At 40.6% G+C, this 16308-nt stretch overlaps 1 protein-coding gene across 1 annotated transcript; it reads right to left on the minus strand.

Annotated features, from left to right (window-relative positions):
* Nucleotides 1-4285: 4285 nt before the first annotated feature.
* On the minus strand, nucleotides 4286-10985 carry LOC104075584 (putative deoxyribose-phosphate aldolase; the record flags this gene model as incomplete). Its single annotated transcript, XM_009576136.1, has 4 exons — nucleotides 4286-4485; nucleotides 6208-6357; nucleotides 10045-10175; nucleotides 10902-10985. Coding segments are annotated over 4 exons (422 nt in total), but the record flags the coding sequence as incomplete, so codon positions are not given.
* Between the last annotated feature and the right edge of the window lie 5323 nt (nucleotides 10986-16308).

Raw genomic sequence — 16308 nt, forward strand, 5'->3', positions numbered from 1 at the left:
CCAGAAGACCACATTTTCTGCAATTTCCAAGAATTAGCAATCCACAAGATGTCCCCAGTGCTCAAAACAGAGCCACTTAAAATCACTAGACTCATTAGGAATGGCTAGAGCGTCTTGTTGGCATTCCTTCATTGCATCAATGTTAAATTTAATTAAAGGATATTAAAACAACTTTGTCACACTTTCTCTTGGTAAGTGGTTACTGTAGGTCCTCACAGAAGGGGAAGGATCTGTAAATTGTCTAGAACAGAGGAAAGGTCTCTATAGCTAGTTGGGACCTGATAGTCACCATCACTTGCTTATTCTTGCTTTTAGGGAGTGCAAGGACTGCAACCTTTCTTGATGCTTCTTTCTTTCTAAGTCTTACTACCTCTTAATTTAGCACAGTTCTGGCTTTCTGGGATTTTAATAAAATTGGTCAATCAGTAATTTTACCTATGGTGTCTTTGCATATTAAGAATATTCTTACTGTTGGTTGCCCTATTAAATAAGGACTGACCAGATGGACAATTTTCTGTCTTTCTCTCCTGGGCAGGTTACATCTAATTAAAAGCAGTTCCCTCCTTCTACTCCTACTGCACACTATACATATCATCCAGATGTCAGCACTAGTAATTTCCACAAAAGCTCACCAAGATTTGGATAAAACTTGCTGTTATTGTTTTGTGTTTTCCTCCCCCAGGGGAGGCAGGGAGCCAAAGTTCCAACTGAGAAAAATAAAATTAAAAGTAGATCAGTTTTTTCTGTCTCAGTAGCATGTGCTATGGTATATAATGTATGTTCCCTGCTTCACAAAGGAAATGAAAGAATGAACTTATATGATTGATGAAATAAAGATATCAAAGTATTACTTGCCCCAGCTGATATGTACACTTCGCATATAATTACTATTTAATATCTTTGTTTCCTACAAACCAGAAAAAAAGCTTACCCTCTCTCCCAATTCCCTCTTCTTGTAAATAAGCTGATGCAGAAACTTCTAGATTTGCAGTTTCTACTTGACTTTCTTCTTGAATTTATTCTCTTCTTTGCAAAATAATGTGGTCTACAAAATGAAGCTATTTAAAATCCTAAATGAATAAGTGTTATAAAAATAATAAATTAGTATACAAGGCTGCCTTGCACAAAACATATGTCATATTCTGAAATATATTTAGACGGGAGTGCATAATTGCCTGTTCCTTTTCTAATGGCCTGAAGCACAGCGCTAAATCTGAACTTTCCCCAAAGTCTATGCAGCAACGGAGCGCCGCCCCCTCCCCGGTTCCTGAGTGAGTTCAGGTCCCCATCACCTTTCACGTGCTGTCTGCAGGAGCAACAACCCGCTGCAGCAGTCTCAATAAATCTCAGCTGCCCCCTGACCACGGGAACTAAATAGCAGCAAACAGCCATCAGCGATGGGAAAGATGGAAGAGAGGGCAGTGGAAATGCTGGTCAGGGCGAAGGGCAGCAAGCCTGGGAGACCACACTGTGAGTGCTGCCAGTTCCCCATGGGTGGGGGTGTAGGTCCTGCCACGCCAGCCTCCGACCTGAGCTCAAAACACACGTTAGTCCCCGTGTTTGGCTCTCTCATGGGCTCAGCATTGCAATAAGCTCAGTGGTGCTTCTGGCCCTGCCCAGCCTCCCCCCACCCGCAGCAGGGGCCCAGGAGCCCCACATCAGCTCAGACCATGGCCCTCAGCACCTCCCTGAGCTACGCTGCAGGAGTGCTGGTCTCCAGCCCTGCCTCCGCCTCCGGGATGGACCTCGGACCTGCGCTGTTGGTAGCTGTCTCCTTGATGGGCCCCTTGGACATGCCTTGTCATAAGTCTCCAGCCCGGTCCCCTGCTGCTCCTGATGCAACCCCTGGCCCCGGTTCTTCCCCACACATCGCCTACGGCTGTCAACAGACCAATACCTGCTGGTAGAGCAGCTTCTATAGGAGGAGTGAGAGACGAGAGGGGTCCACAACCACAGACAATATGAATACAACTCACCTGAGTCACAGAGAAGTTAGCAAAGACAACCAGTCACTCTGTAACACTGAGCCTTCCGATTATTCCTCGGAAAAAACCCACCCCAAACCAGAATCATCTTTATTTGAATGTGTTTACAGATTCTGTTACTTTTACATTTTTTCTTTTTTTCCCCAAAAATTACACGTGTCAACAGAAAAAATGTTTAAATTACTTTCCAATCCAGCTTCTCCCAAAACACTGGTTGGCTTGGAGTTGCACAGTATTTCATGTCGGTGTGTTTGTAATGTTCATGGAAAAGGGAAGCGGCTACCTTCCATTTTTCAGGAAGCCAAACCTCTCCCTCCGCAAATGGGGCCTGTTCCCTCTGAAGCAACATAACCAGCAGCAGCCCATGTGCACATCAAAATGAAGCGGGGGCCGTCAACAGATATATAAACTATATATCCTGGCAATTTCATTAATCGACACGTAGCTCACATGGAAACAGTGAGGTTGTTCTCAGAGGTACTCACATTAAATAGTTAGGTGGCAAAGTTGGACCTTCATTAATTTTAAGGAACTACACAGAGTCCTTCACCTAGAAACTAAAGCATCTCCAAAAAATAGCTTTTATCTTTGCCCTAAATGTCCAAAAGACAACCAACAACAAAAAAGTGTACTTTGCAAGTGAGGTGAATCTTTTCTGTTATGGAAGTATTGAAATACACTCTAACATTTATACAGCTAGAGCTGAGCAGCAGCAAAATCCAGTGTGCGGTTGCTGGGAGGACATGGCAGAGAGTCAATCTGGCAAGCACCTGGTGGGAGCTGAGTTCATATAACGGGCTCTGTATTTCTGAAAGCTCAGCAGCAGAATTTTCCTCTAAATATGCAAACAGGCAGTGGATTTTTCCTTCAAGAAACTGGCAGTGAAATCAGAAGGAAAACCCATGGCGAAAAAGGCCACTTTCCAGGAAAACAAATGTGTGAAAATATAGTCACAGCTCAGCCTCATTTTCTGTGTTGAGACCTAAACCAGAAAAAGGCTGAGAGCCTTGGATGAACTACTTCCTGGGAAATTAAGGCCTATTTTTAGTTCTGAGCACTGCATATAAGATTTTGCTTTCTGTATATGTTGTTTCTCTGATTTTTTTTTCCCTATTCAGCTTTCCTATCTGTCCAAGGTGTTTCGTAGAGCACTAGTGATTCAGGTGGTATAACCAGATAAATAACTGAGTTATTATCTTTATGAAACACAGATCTCTTTGTAATAAATGTACCTTGTAGCTTGATTTTCAGCAAAATCCTCCCCCTCTTACTTCCTTGATGAGACCTACTTAAGTCAGTGAGACTAGTCATGATGATAAGATAATTAAGTTTTTAGTACAACCTGGTTAGTGAGCAGAATGCAGTTCTGAAATAATGATCTACTAGCTCCAGTCTGATATTCCAAAGGTGTTGACGATTTTGGTATTATTCAATGTGCTCTGAGAAAAGTACTTTTTACATTAAAGCTGTAAACCTCGTATAGGACATAATTCAAATCACCTTTTAAATTAAAGAATTGCTTTTAGAATGGGAAAAGCTGAAGTTCAAGCAGCATAGCAGCGACACCTGCAAACTGACAGTCAAACCCCCCTATGTTAAAATGCAAAGATTTGCATGAATGTGTTTTAAAATGACAGGAGACAGGAATGGGAGCTTCTAAGCAAGTTAGACTAAAATTTTAAGAGTGAAATGCCTAAAAATAGGCCCCTGAATGCATAGTTAGGCACCTATATAGAGGCTGCTTGATTTTCAGTTGTTCTGATCACCCAGAGCTCCCATTAACTTCAGGAGCAACTGTGGATACTCAGCTGTTCTAGAAATCAAGCCACCTTTATTCAAGGGTCTAAATATGGATGTCTGTGCCCAAGTTTGGGGGAAAAATAAAAAAAAAAAAAAAGGTTTTTTTGCTACAGAGGCATTTTATAAAAGAAAGTAATAGGCAAGTTTCATTTTCTCAGGTTACAATGCTTGAAACTGAATCAACATAACAATTAATAGTGCAACATATCTGTGGCAGAAGATTTTGTCTGAGATGAATGGAAAGCTATTCCAAGATCTGTAGGTCTTAATTAGCAATCTGAAACATTCCATAGATATTTCATATTCTGTGACTGCAAAGTGTTACCAGGCCACCTAAATCTTTTTCATAGTATTTCAGTGTTGCCATTAATAAGCTTTTCAGGCTGGTCTGAGGAAGACTTTGCAAGATTAACTTTGCAAATCTGTAAGTATTAACTATTTAACTATTTCAGAATTACCATTTTTTCTGCTTTTGGATCAAGTACAACCAGCAGACTTGAGCATATTTTTAAATACTATAAAATATGAAGAAGGGAGAATTAGGCCTTTAATTCTATCGTATGCACTTGGTTGTCAGAAGACTTCTGAATGCTGTTTGCTTAAAGACCTCTTTTGTAAAAGTAATCCTGAGTTGATTTTGTGTCTAAGCCATTGCCAGATCATGCTGAAGTGCATAAGAGCCAGTCACATGATAGAAAATCTGCAAGAAAAAAAAAAATTTATGATAGAATTATATATGACTATAAATCTGAAAGTGTCAAGAAAGTAACAAATTAAAGGCATGCCAGATGAAGATGATGGATATTTTTGTGTGTGTGTGTGTATCTGTGCATAAAATATGATGTAATATACCTTTATATACTTGTTTATAGGATCTGAACTAAGGGCTCTTGCTGCTTTATTTGGAAAAAAGCAAAGATACTTGTTGCTTTTAACTAAGCTTTCAAAAAGAGCCAGCTAGAAGACAATGCTTTACTCTCACTGTAATCTGATCTTGACAATTTCAGAATTATTTTGTGATATTCAAAGTATCCAAAATTGCTTATGCTTTTATATGGCTCATTTCAAACTATTCTTTTAACTGTACTGTCTCGGGGGTGGGGGAGTGTTCTCCCTATTTTCTATGCTTGTTCGTTTGTTTTTTTTTTAAATACCTGTTTCTTTTATTGAATATAACGATTAAGACATTTTATCTTACATGTTTTTAGATGGCACAGTATAGCAGAGCTTTGGTCATGACTGGGGCATCTGTGCAATCCCTTAAGATTGCCACCTTTAAGAAATCAGAACAAATCGTGCAAGACAATCACTGGCTGTGTTGTAAGAATCAGCTGCGATGGCAGTGGCAACAAGAAAGCTCATGCTGCTTTGTCATAACCAGGGACGTGATTTTAAGTCAAGAGTGAGGCAGAGGCAGTCTGGCAATGAAGCAAGCCAATATTATTCTCATTGCAGGAGTGAGCCAGGGGTTTTCAACAGTCATGAACATTCACCTGACATCTCTCAGCTGTTCTGTATTTCTTAAGACATGTCAGTATTTCAGTTGCTAGGAAAGGTGGGGAAAGGGAGCACACTGACCCTTTTTTCCACCCCCAAATCCCCTACGTCTCATATTCTCCCACCAGCAGCAACAGCACAAGGACTCTCAAACTTTTTTCTTGGTTAAAGCCAATATCACCTCATCTCCTGGGTTTAATGAACATGGGAGTGAGGTTCAGCGTTTAGTAGTTCCTATGACACTACACTGTTCTCAGCTATGCTGTATCCTTTGGGGTTGATACCCTACACCAGTGAGGTAGGTCATGGGTAGATAGGTCAGAACCCTTCTTCCCACAGGGAACTACACACTGCCACTGCACCTCACACACTATTTGTCTGCCAGGAAACACAGCGACCAGCCTGCACAAAAATAAAAGCAATTAGAAGAACGAGGCTTTGTAGGAGGCGATTGCTTTTCCTCCCCAGGAAATAATCAATATGTAAAAACTTCTCTATCAGCAGTACCATATGTAGGATGAGAGGTGACTTTCTCCACAGCACAGAAATATATTGCGAACAGTTGCGGCACAGTGACACAAAGGGTCTGTGAGATATTTTGAGGGTCAGCTGAACGGGGCGACAGCTAGGAGTGCAGGGGAGTGCACTACCATGCATTTGCAAAAGACTCCGTGTATGTACAAACTGAGCCTCTTTGCTCACTGCATTGCAAACCTGGCCCAGACTGCTGGAATATCAATGTCTCAGATGTGTGTAATGACAGGCCAAATTTAAAGAAATACTGGGCTGGGAGCGAACCTGTCGTTAATAATGAATTAGATTTTTTTTAAACAGCTTTTAAACAGCATCAAAAAGCAGATTCTGCAAAAACATTTAGAAAGATTACTTTTTCTCTCCATCAAGCTGAAAACCATTAACAACTAACCTGTTTCTCAATGTCTTCCAGCAAAGTACTGGCACCCAGGCGAAAGAGCTCTGGTGTTAGCCATTCCACTCCCAGTTCCTCCTTTACCAGCATAAGCCAAGTAATAGCTTCTTTTGCTGTCCGAATGCCCCCAGCAGGTTTAAATCCAACCTTTATATAGAAAAAAGAAGTGCAATACAAATTTTCATTCATCAGCAATCCTAGAAGAGCAATCAGCATTTGTACACCTGCAGCTTCAAAGTGCCTGTGGTGTATGTAACAACTCTACTTGGTAAGTATCTGACTGCAAATAGTATAAGCTCTGGACTAGTGCCGAGAGCTATCAAGCCTCAGCCATCACCGAGAAGGATAACATTTTCATCCCAAGGGACAGCAACTGAGGGAGTAATACTTTTGACCCCAGCGCACTTTCTCAGAAGCTGAGTTTGAGGTCTAATGGGAGCCCATAGCACATATTAAGCCAAGGCATTTAGGCAGGACCTGGGATATCTGCGTCTGTTCATGTTGCAATCTAATTCCAAATATGTAACAACAAATATACATGCAATAACATAACACTAAAGATGCTGAAATAAAGCATGTGAGGCAGCTGAATGTGGAGAGCAGTGAGAGATGGTTGTACTTTATAAAAAGCCTGTGCACCACAGTTATACATGATTGGGCTGTACATTCAAACCTATCAGAGGTTTAATTTTCACTAAAATTTTCCAAATGAGAATTAAATTAGGTCTGTCTTTTCCAAAAATTGAAAGTTTTGTGCTTCACAGGAACTGCAAAACTTGTCTCCCAACACATACTGGATATGCTTTCAGTCGCTTGATGTGAGATACATGTCATATTTGGTCAGGTGAACTGCCATGTATGTAGAGGCACACACACCAAGAAAAACCTATCTTTGAGGTGAAGCATGTCTTGAATCCCATGATAAACCTGCTGTGCAGAGACAGCACTGAGGTGACTTGGCATGCATCCCTAACACCAGTCTTTTGGTTATGTGCCATTTAAATGCATCTCATTCTGAGACAGAGCTTGTGACACGCAGCTATCAAATCCCTTATCAAAAATTTTGTCCCCTGCATTAGCCAAAATGTTCGCCTGCAGCAGCTTACTGAACTCCTGAAAAACAAAGAGAATTAGGAAAAAGTGTTTCTGCATCAAAAAAAAAATTAAATCTGAACAATCTGTACAGTAGCATACAGTGATTCTTTCTACATTTCCTTCTGCCATAAACCTTTACCTTGGGTACTCCTTCCCGTCAGCCCCCTTCTGCAAGAATTATCATTCTGATTTCTGTATATACATTCCTGAAACCTCACTGCATTGAGGATTTCTTTGTACCTTATGGATATAATAGTGGAATCAAAAATATCTGTTTTCAAATGTGTTTGGTAATTTTTTTTTATAGTGATTTCAGGACAAACAAACACAGAATAAATCCTTCTCTCACATTGAAGCATTGTGATAACAGCCAATCTTATTTCCAATAAGATTATAAAGAACAATAACAGGAAAAGCTTGATAAATCCAAAACATGAAGACTGTGTTTTTGTGGATGAATGGATGGATGCGTGAGTATATACATACATCTGTTAACATTAGATTTTCAAAAGGAATTTAAACCACAGCAACTGGAAAAGCATCTTCTAGACAATAAATTAAAATACTGAGAATGTGTTTTCCCTCAGGAAGAGAAATTCTAATGAAATTCAAATTTACACTTCTTCCTAGAAATATTACAGCTCTTTGAGATAATCTGTGGCAAAACCAAGTAAAATAGAGTTAATACGAGAATTGAAAACACCATGCAGAATTCCTTCCTCTTTTAGCAAATTCTGAAAGCTCTTTTCTTCACAAAAAAGCTGACAAAGACAAGCCTGTCCTCTCCTCCATTTACCAGCTTTCCAAACGGCACATCTGACTGCCATAAAAACCCAAAAAGGAAGGGGGGTTGGAATTTAATTCAAGAGCAGTACAAAGTCCAGTTACCACTTTCCTGCTGTTTCACAGCATTTCATTATTTTGCTTAATAAGTTCATCTCCTCAAGAATTTTCTCTTCACCTTATATTATTAAAAGTAATAAGTTTTTCTGGATTGGGGGTTTTCCCAACAGAAAAACCAATTTATGTATGTCCTTCAATAATGACAGGAAAAGATTATTTCCCATTATATTGCACACTTTTCATATCAGCACCACAGCTTATCATTCAATAAATGTTACTCTGCAACTTGTTCCTTTCCTCGAAGAAGTTTAATTTCTGTATTAACCTGTTTTTCCCAACCAACGCCTTGCTAGAAAGCATCCCTACAGCAGCAAAATTAGTTTGTTAAAGAAACCATTTAGAAATCTCTTGTCACTGATAATATTGTCTTCAGTTAATAAAAGCACATAAAGTCAGTTTACATCTAATTCACTGACACATGCATGCACACAGACATAAGCACTCATGCTTAATAACACATTTTATACCACGAATGCATTCTTTCAAAGCAGAAGGTGAATTCAACATTTATATCCAATTATAGGTACAAAGCTGTGTTAATGCAGCAGAGCCCAACCTCTGGCACACAGCTCATGTAAAGAGCACCGGTGCTGAGGTGAGTCACCCAGCCCCAGGGATCTGCCTCAGGTTGGCAGCAGTGACGATGCTCCGATGCTCCAGCAGAAGCAAGACTATCAGAGCTGCTCGAGTTGTTGTGTGGCAGAGAGAGATACAGGCTGGGGAAGGGAGAAGTGTGGACAGCCCAGAGATCCACGCTGGCCTCATCTAGACAACTACAGAGAGCAGATGGACACACGTGTAACCTGCTGGCATGTGCTCCTCAAGCTCCTGAAGCCACCTCAGCCCCTATCCCACTGCTCATCCCATGTCCTAACATCATACCTTGAAAGGCCACCTGCAGAAGGTACAGAAGGGTGAGCTGGAAAGGATGGAAGGGTGACCCAGAAATGGGGAGAGGGTCTTAGCTAGAGATATTGTTTCCTTCCCTGAGGCTGCAGGTGAGGACAAAGCCCACTGCTGAACACCAGCACCAGATCTAAGTGGCAGCCCCCACCTGGCTGTGGATAAAGGAGGTGAGAGGTGGCTTAAGCCTTCCTGGATAACCTCCTCCTTTCTCACTGCTTCAGCGCAAGGATGGATGTGCACGGATAGTTCATCACTGGCTCTGCCATATGCTCCCCCTTGCTCCTTGCCTCCACTGACCTCACTTGACAGTGACCTGGCGGATAAATGTTGTGTACCAGGACGTAATGTTCTGCCAGCCCCGTCCCTCCCTCCCTCCATCCCAGACAACAGGATCCAACTGGATCTGCGTTCTTGTCCCCTTGGAAAGCTCCTCTGGCAAGGGAGCAAAGAGCAGAATTTATCCCTTGGGTTGTCAGAACAAAATCAGAAAATACAGTTGTGTACACTGGACAGACTCTCGATGGCTATAAATTTGTAAAGCTCCACTGAGGTTTATGGGAGTATGCCAGTCACTGTCAGCTTGAGATTTGCCTTGTTATTAATGGAGATGACCATTTAAATACCTTAAATGGTGAAACAAAACTCAAACCCAAATGCAGCAGTAGATGCATCAAGATTGCATGAGCTTTTAGGGAACGCAGTGACAGTTATTCAAGGGAGGAAAGCCAAAAGTGCCACCTTTTGGGTTTTTTTAAAGTATACAAATATTAGCAAATCAAATTAGGAACACAAGAGAGAAGTCACATTACCTATTGCTCATATAGCCATGGAAGTTTGGATTTATATGTTCTGCATTTTGAAACTGCTACAGCCTTATTTCCTTCTGAGTGAGCCTGTTTGGTTAATTTTTATAAAGGTAGTGAGAATTACCTTGTTGCCAGTTTGCCAGTAGAATTCTCTAATGGCTCGCATCATGACTACTCCAACTGGAAAGGTCGCGTTTTCCACCTCCTTTCCTGTAGATGTCTTTATAAAATCAGAACCTGAAAGGAAGTAAAAAGCTTTATGGTAGTTTTAGAACAAGAGCCACTCTGCACATACATAGCTCACACCCTCCAAAGATGTCCTCATGCTTCACAGCAATTATGAAGCATTCCTTTACACATACATTCCTATGGTGTTGGTGCTAACCTTGCTCTGGTCGAGGCTAGAGCAGGAGGATGATACCCATCCGGTTTCAGAGCAAGTCAGACGTCCCAGCGGCTAAATGAACACCCCAGCTCTTAATTCTTTGCTCTAGCTATCAGACCAACAATCTCTTCAGGACAGTCCAATATAACATATGTTCCTGTACAGACACTCAATATATACACATACATTAATAGGAATGTGTCTGATTAACCACAACAATGGAAATTATTTCCTCCAAACAAATTTTGCATATAAATCAACATTTTAGTATTTCCACAAGGACCTTTCTGAATAGAAACAATTTTCATCAGTTTTTTTAATTTAACTTTGCATCTATTTAGTCTGACATTTGACAGTCTAGTATTGTATCTCCCACAGCTCTTTAAAGTGAAAGAAATCCCACGTGTATTTACGAAACCAGCTGTGTAATCCTGTAAACAGAGGAAAAAATCCCTTCTTATGCATTTTGTAATTGTAACATTGCAGATTACTACACTTAAAGCCATTGTCTGATATAATGCAGTAACAAGGTCAAAACATCTGTGTTATTTAAAAAAGAAGAGTTAGCCTTGGCTTGGTTTTTTCTGGTTTCTCACTTGTGAACAATATTCTCCACTGCATGTCCTGAATACTTGTGTAGTGTTCTTGAGCATTCTTGCTGTTCTGGCTTAAAAGGAATCCTGCAGCACAATACAACAAAAAGCTAAGAAACTAATCAAAAAATTTGCCTTGCAGTGTATAATCCTGCATTGACACAATACAATGACAAAACTTCTTTAATTGCATTAGGGCACACTTCATCCCTGGGAACCTACTTCTTAGAAAAGGTGTACTGTGGGATCATTAATTATCAAAGATAATCGGGAGAAGAAGAGGGATAATTCAAACATCGCGTAGTAGTGCATCATCCACTTGAGTCAATTGGAACTGCATCTGCTTCCACTTCAAATTTGGCTTAGGGTCCATTTTGTCTCTTATTTGAACGATGATGCCTCTACAACATCCCCTAGAGTAAGCAAGGAAAATTTCACTACTGGCTCAAACTGAAGAGTTGCCTAGACTACATTTTGACGTGTGCTGCAGCACACTCCAGGGACCCGTTTTCCTGATGACACAGCTGATTGGCATACATCTAGGTCTCAGCCTGATGGGAAGTTAAGACAAAGCCAGGCATGTTTCTGTGTCCTGTGATTTAAACATAATCAAACGGTATCACTAACATTGTGTCTTGTAAGACCACAGTTTTCTCTGTAGGCTTCCTGTCTAGGCACTAACTCAGCCCATTGGTGATTAAATTGCACCCTCCTATGACAATTCTCATTCTAAAGAGAAACAGTTATTTGCGAAAGAAGTTCTAACTCCAGAGAAAGTGCAATGCGCAAAAGAAGCAATTAATAGTTGATTGAGCTTTGCAAAGAACGGAGCACATAGGAGAGACAACTGAGTTACATATTTCAGAGCTACTCCCTTCCAGAGAGACACTATGGACATCTGATAGTCACATTAAAACGAGTAACAGTGGAAGTGAAACTTCAACATCGCCAAATTATATTTTTAATTTCCCTTTCGAAATGTAACACTTAAAGTCCTTCAGTGCAATACTTCTCATTTTTTCTAGTATAAGGTAAGTCAAAGCTTTTATAAGTCTTATAATTACAAGTCTCTATGGTACAGTTTCATTAAAAACTTTCATTAAACAACAGCTGCCCTTGTATATGGTCTTCTAATCAATTTGGTCAAACAGAATGACTTCTAATCAGCTGTTGATAAAAATAGAAGATGAAATTTTAATTCTAATAGATTAACCACAAACTCAAGATAGTCTTCAAAATCCATCTAGCTCTATTCTCCAGTGGATTTAACGACTATTCAGCAACTCATTACTAAATAGAACAAGATGAACATTTTCCAGTTCATTAAAGAAATGTACTATGTATTTTTGCATTGTCCTCATGATTCGTTACAGGGAGTCTTAATTACAAGATAATGGATAATGGTTATTAAATGCAGACTCCAGTAATGAAGCTCTATTCATTTGCGAGCCTCAGAGACTGCAAAGAGGGGAAAATAAAATTACTAGCTTCAAAAGATTAACGGATCAAATTATTATTCAATTTTGAAAATCTCATTCAGACTTCATAGAAACAAGAAGAGATTAAAAACTAGTATTAGTACAAAAGTAGTGCATTTATATATTTATTTTTAAATAATATCTTAAGGCTATTACCAAAATAATCAGCTTTAGATGTGATTATTAGACAAACATACAGCCAATTTAGTAGCATCCTCTAACAATGAAAACAATACATTTTTATTTCCTGAACAAATTCTATTTATGACACAAGAGCTTGCTAGCAGAATTGCATGCAGACAGAAGATGCATGCTAGCAGAGCGCGCCACAATGGAAGGTGCTATTAACTTTTAGATTCCAGGAATGAAAAGGGGGATTTAAAAAACAACCACTGCTGTAAAAAGCACCTCACTGAGTAGACTTTATGCCAACCTTGTAATAATAAGGGAGTTTCACCAAGTCTACTACTTATTCAAGTTTTCAAAAACAAGTCTAAGGAATGAAGTTCAAAAACATCTGGAAATTTAGGTGATGATTTAGAAACTCAGTTTTATCACCCATCTTCTCATCTTCCTATGGATGTATACACTCAAAAAATCAAGGCTAATGTTAAAATACATGCTGGATGGCTTTCCCCTTCCTTAGAGTAGGTTACATGATTCAAGGAAACTTTAAATCAAAGACTTAAAAAAATGAGTTCTTCGGGGTAGATTTCTAGGCCCAGTGAGCCTGGAAAAGGCCACACTTTCTACTCTTCTCCAATGTGTAACCACAACAGTACACTGCCTTTCACGGCAGAGAGTCATGTAAGACTCATTGAATCAGTAAAGGGGGGAAACATCAAAGCCTTTCTGAAACACAGCAGCATTACACGCCTGTTTCAGGTGGGCTTGCTGCCAACCTAGTAACCCACCTGCGTGTGATACATGACAGCACCACAGCCTGGCAAGCACAAACTGCATCAGCTTACTTTAACCAGAGATGGAAATCTGAATAAACCTTAAGAAAAGCGAACAGTGCTGCAGCCTCTGTTTGAGAGGCTCTCTCCGGTTGAGAGCAACCGAGCTCTCAGCGCCGTTGGCAGCTAGACCATTTGGGCTGCAGTCACACGTCTTGTGAAATCAGGTAGAGTATTTTAAGATATTAAATCCCCTCTTTCCTTGTGCTCTCACTCCCCATACATACGTGACCCTCAGCCACTGCACTCCACCACTCAAAATAAGCCAGCTGAATGTGCACACACTAAAAAGAAAATCAGTGTCTTCATAGCATGTCGCCCGAGTCCATACCTAGAGGTCAAGATGAAGTCCATTATGTTATTTCTATTCTAGATACTCACATAGCCTTATTTATGGTAGCACCTGAGCAGAGGTGTAGAGCTGAGGTATACAGAAGCTGAGTGACTTGCCCAAGGCCCCTCAGTAAGCATTTGGCAGGGCAGGGATTGAACGCCCTGATCTCCCGAAGGCCAGAAGAGCTACCATGACTGGCCCGCCCTACTGCTATCCCCTACGTCATCTTGAAACGCTACAAAGCTTCCCAGTCCACCTAACATTGAAGCAGAGCATGAGAAATGGAGAATCTTATTTAGATGACAGCGTCCAGGAAACACACTCTGGTTCCATAATTAAGCAATAAGGAATAATAAGCAGTACAGCAATTGTGGAGTAATCACAACCTTTTGGTTGTGAAGTGCTTCAAATGCCCTTGGGGAATGATTATCTCCTGATAACTACAGACTCCGTGTTGTTGCCTTACTCTTAATAAAGAACAAAGACGCGTCTGGCAATTTTAAACAATAGTTTAGAGAGAGATGCTTGCAGAGGGACAATTATGCCATGCTACTTTGTAAGTACTTGCAATGAGCACAAATATATCTTGGTTGCTGCAACTCAGATATAACAATATGCGGCAACATAGGGTGAACACATACCTTTCCAAGACTTCTAGGACTGGTGGCAAAAAGAGGCATGCTGCTGAGGGGACCTGCAAAAGCCCTGCTTTTTGTGCTGACAAGGTAGCAATGATAAAATAGTACATTATCAAATGTGCATAAAGTCCCATTAGCAAATCATCTTTCTATTTTATGAGTACCTAAAATAAGGGTCTTAAGATTCACACAAAATTAGCCTGACTAGGGGCGACCAGGTTATCAACCCTCTGAAAATAAGAGGCAGGGCAAGAAATAAAAGGCTAATGTAGTAGCTAATTCTTGTCAGTTGAGTCATAGTAATTGTCCACTTACATGTCCTTATCCTACTCCAGTGGCAAGATAAAATACATTTCCTGCCAGGTTAACTTTGCTGTTGAGGAGGAGAAGAGGATATGAAGCTGTGACAACTCACTTCAGCAGTAGCTCACCAAGTAACTTTAACTCCATCACATCATGGGTACACTGCCAGACCACTTACTTAGGTGCCTATGCATGTTTTCACACACCTGTGTCTAAGCTACCATTTTGAAAAATGCTAGCTTATAACTTGGTCTTTTGTGAACTGCCTATTTTTTGCAATTCTTTTTGGAAAAGTGCCTGCACGGACGGGAGAGAAACAAAATCACATCATAGGACTCCATGTTTAATGTCTGTTTACAAATAACACAACATTTCTAATGACGCATCCTATCATCCCAGCTTGGTTTTCAAGACTCAGAATGGACGCTTCCTCTCTTGTACGCCACCTCCAGTAATAGGCGTTCTGCAGGCCAAATAACGCCCTTAGGAACACTTACACATGCATACGAAGGGACAAATTATTAAGTCCATACTCATGCAAAATTCCCTGTAGGTGATGTTTGAAAGAATTCAGCACTGCTGAATTATGCATAGCTCGCTAATGCACTATTATAGTGTCTACCATAGGTCTCCATAGAATGCTATTACTTAATTAGTATTAGTTTCTTGTGTGTTCATTTAAAATGTGTTTCTTTAGAAGGTTCAACAGAAAGATCCATACCACCTTCTGTTGCTTGGCTATACAGTATGGGCTCTTGCTATTTTTAGAGCATTCTTTCCAATCCAATCCCTATTTAGTAGTGAGAGAAGATAAATAATTGACATGTGCTCCAGGCTCAAAGGCCACAGCTGGAATCCCTGTCAATGGTGGCTCTTGGCTTTAGGCTTCAAACCACACTAAAGTGCAGGAGAAAACATGCTCCCAGTCCCCTCCCGTACTGCCAGGCAGAAGCAGTATTGGGAGATGCCAGGGTGCAGGAGCAGTTACGTGCTGCTGGAACAGCCATTCCTCTTCCTCTCCAAAGAGGAAGCAGCAGAATATCCTCCCAAGAGGGACTAGTGGGACCACGAGGAAGCTTAAGGAATCCCTGTATTGTTATCTGCTTGTTAAATTTCATGTTTCTTTACTGAGATCTCATTTTTCTTCTTTAAAACTGTGTACCATCTATTATACTCAAGGGCTTTACAGTGTATGACCTATATTAACCTTATTTCATTTTGCAGATGGCATTACTGGAACTGGTCAAGCAGTTTGCCTAATGACACATGACGAGCCAAAGGTAGAAAGAAGACATAAATCAATGCATCCCAACACCTAATCCTAACCTTGCTATAATCACTGAGAAAAAATACATCTTTCCGCTCAGTTTATCCACTCGCAATACTGTTTTCCTTTACAGACTATTCTGTGGGCTATTTTTTGCCACGCTCCTTCTGATTTTGAGCAAGACACAAAATACAGGAGACATCAGTGCAAATCCCCTCTCTACTCGAGCATAGGCTCAGCTTGAGAGCACACCCCAGTGCACCCAGGGCGGGAGGCAGTGCTGGTGGCACAGCTCTGGCCCCAGATACCCGAACCTATCGCCTCCTCTGGCACGATACCCATGACAAAACAGAAGCAGGCAGCTGTGGGGCATTTTATCCAGTGGAGAAAAGAATGAACAGGGTGAAAGGAGTAGCAGAAGTGGTATGTGG

The sequence above is a fragment of the Fulmarus glacialis genome, unplaced genomic scaffold (genome assembly GCF_000690835.1).
Source record: "Fulmarus glacialis isolate BGI_N327 unplaced genomic scaffold, ASM69083v1 scaffold13464, whole genome shotgun sequence".
Classification (NCBI taxonomy): domain Eukaryota; kingdom Metazoa; phylum Chordata; class Aves; order Procellariiformes; family Procellariidae; genus Fulmarus; species Fulmarus glacialis.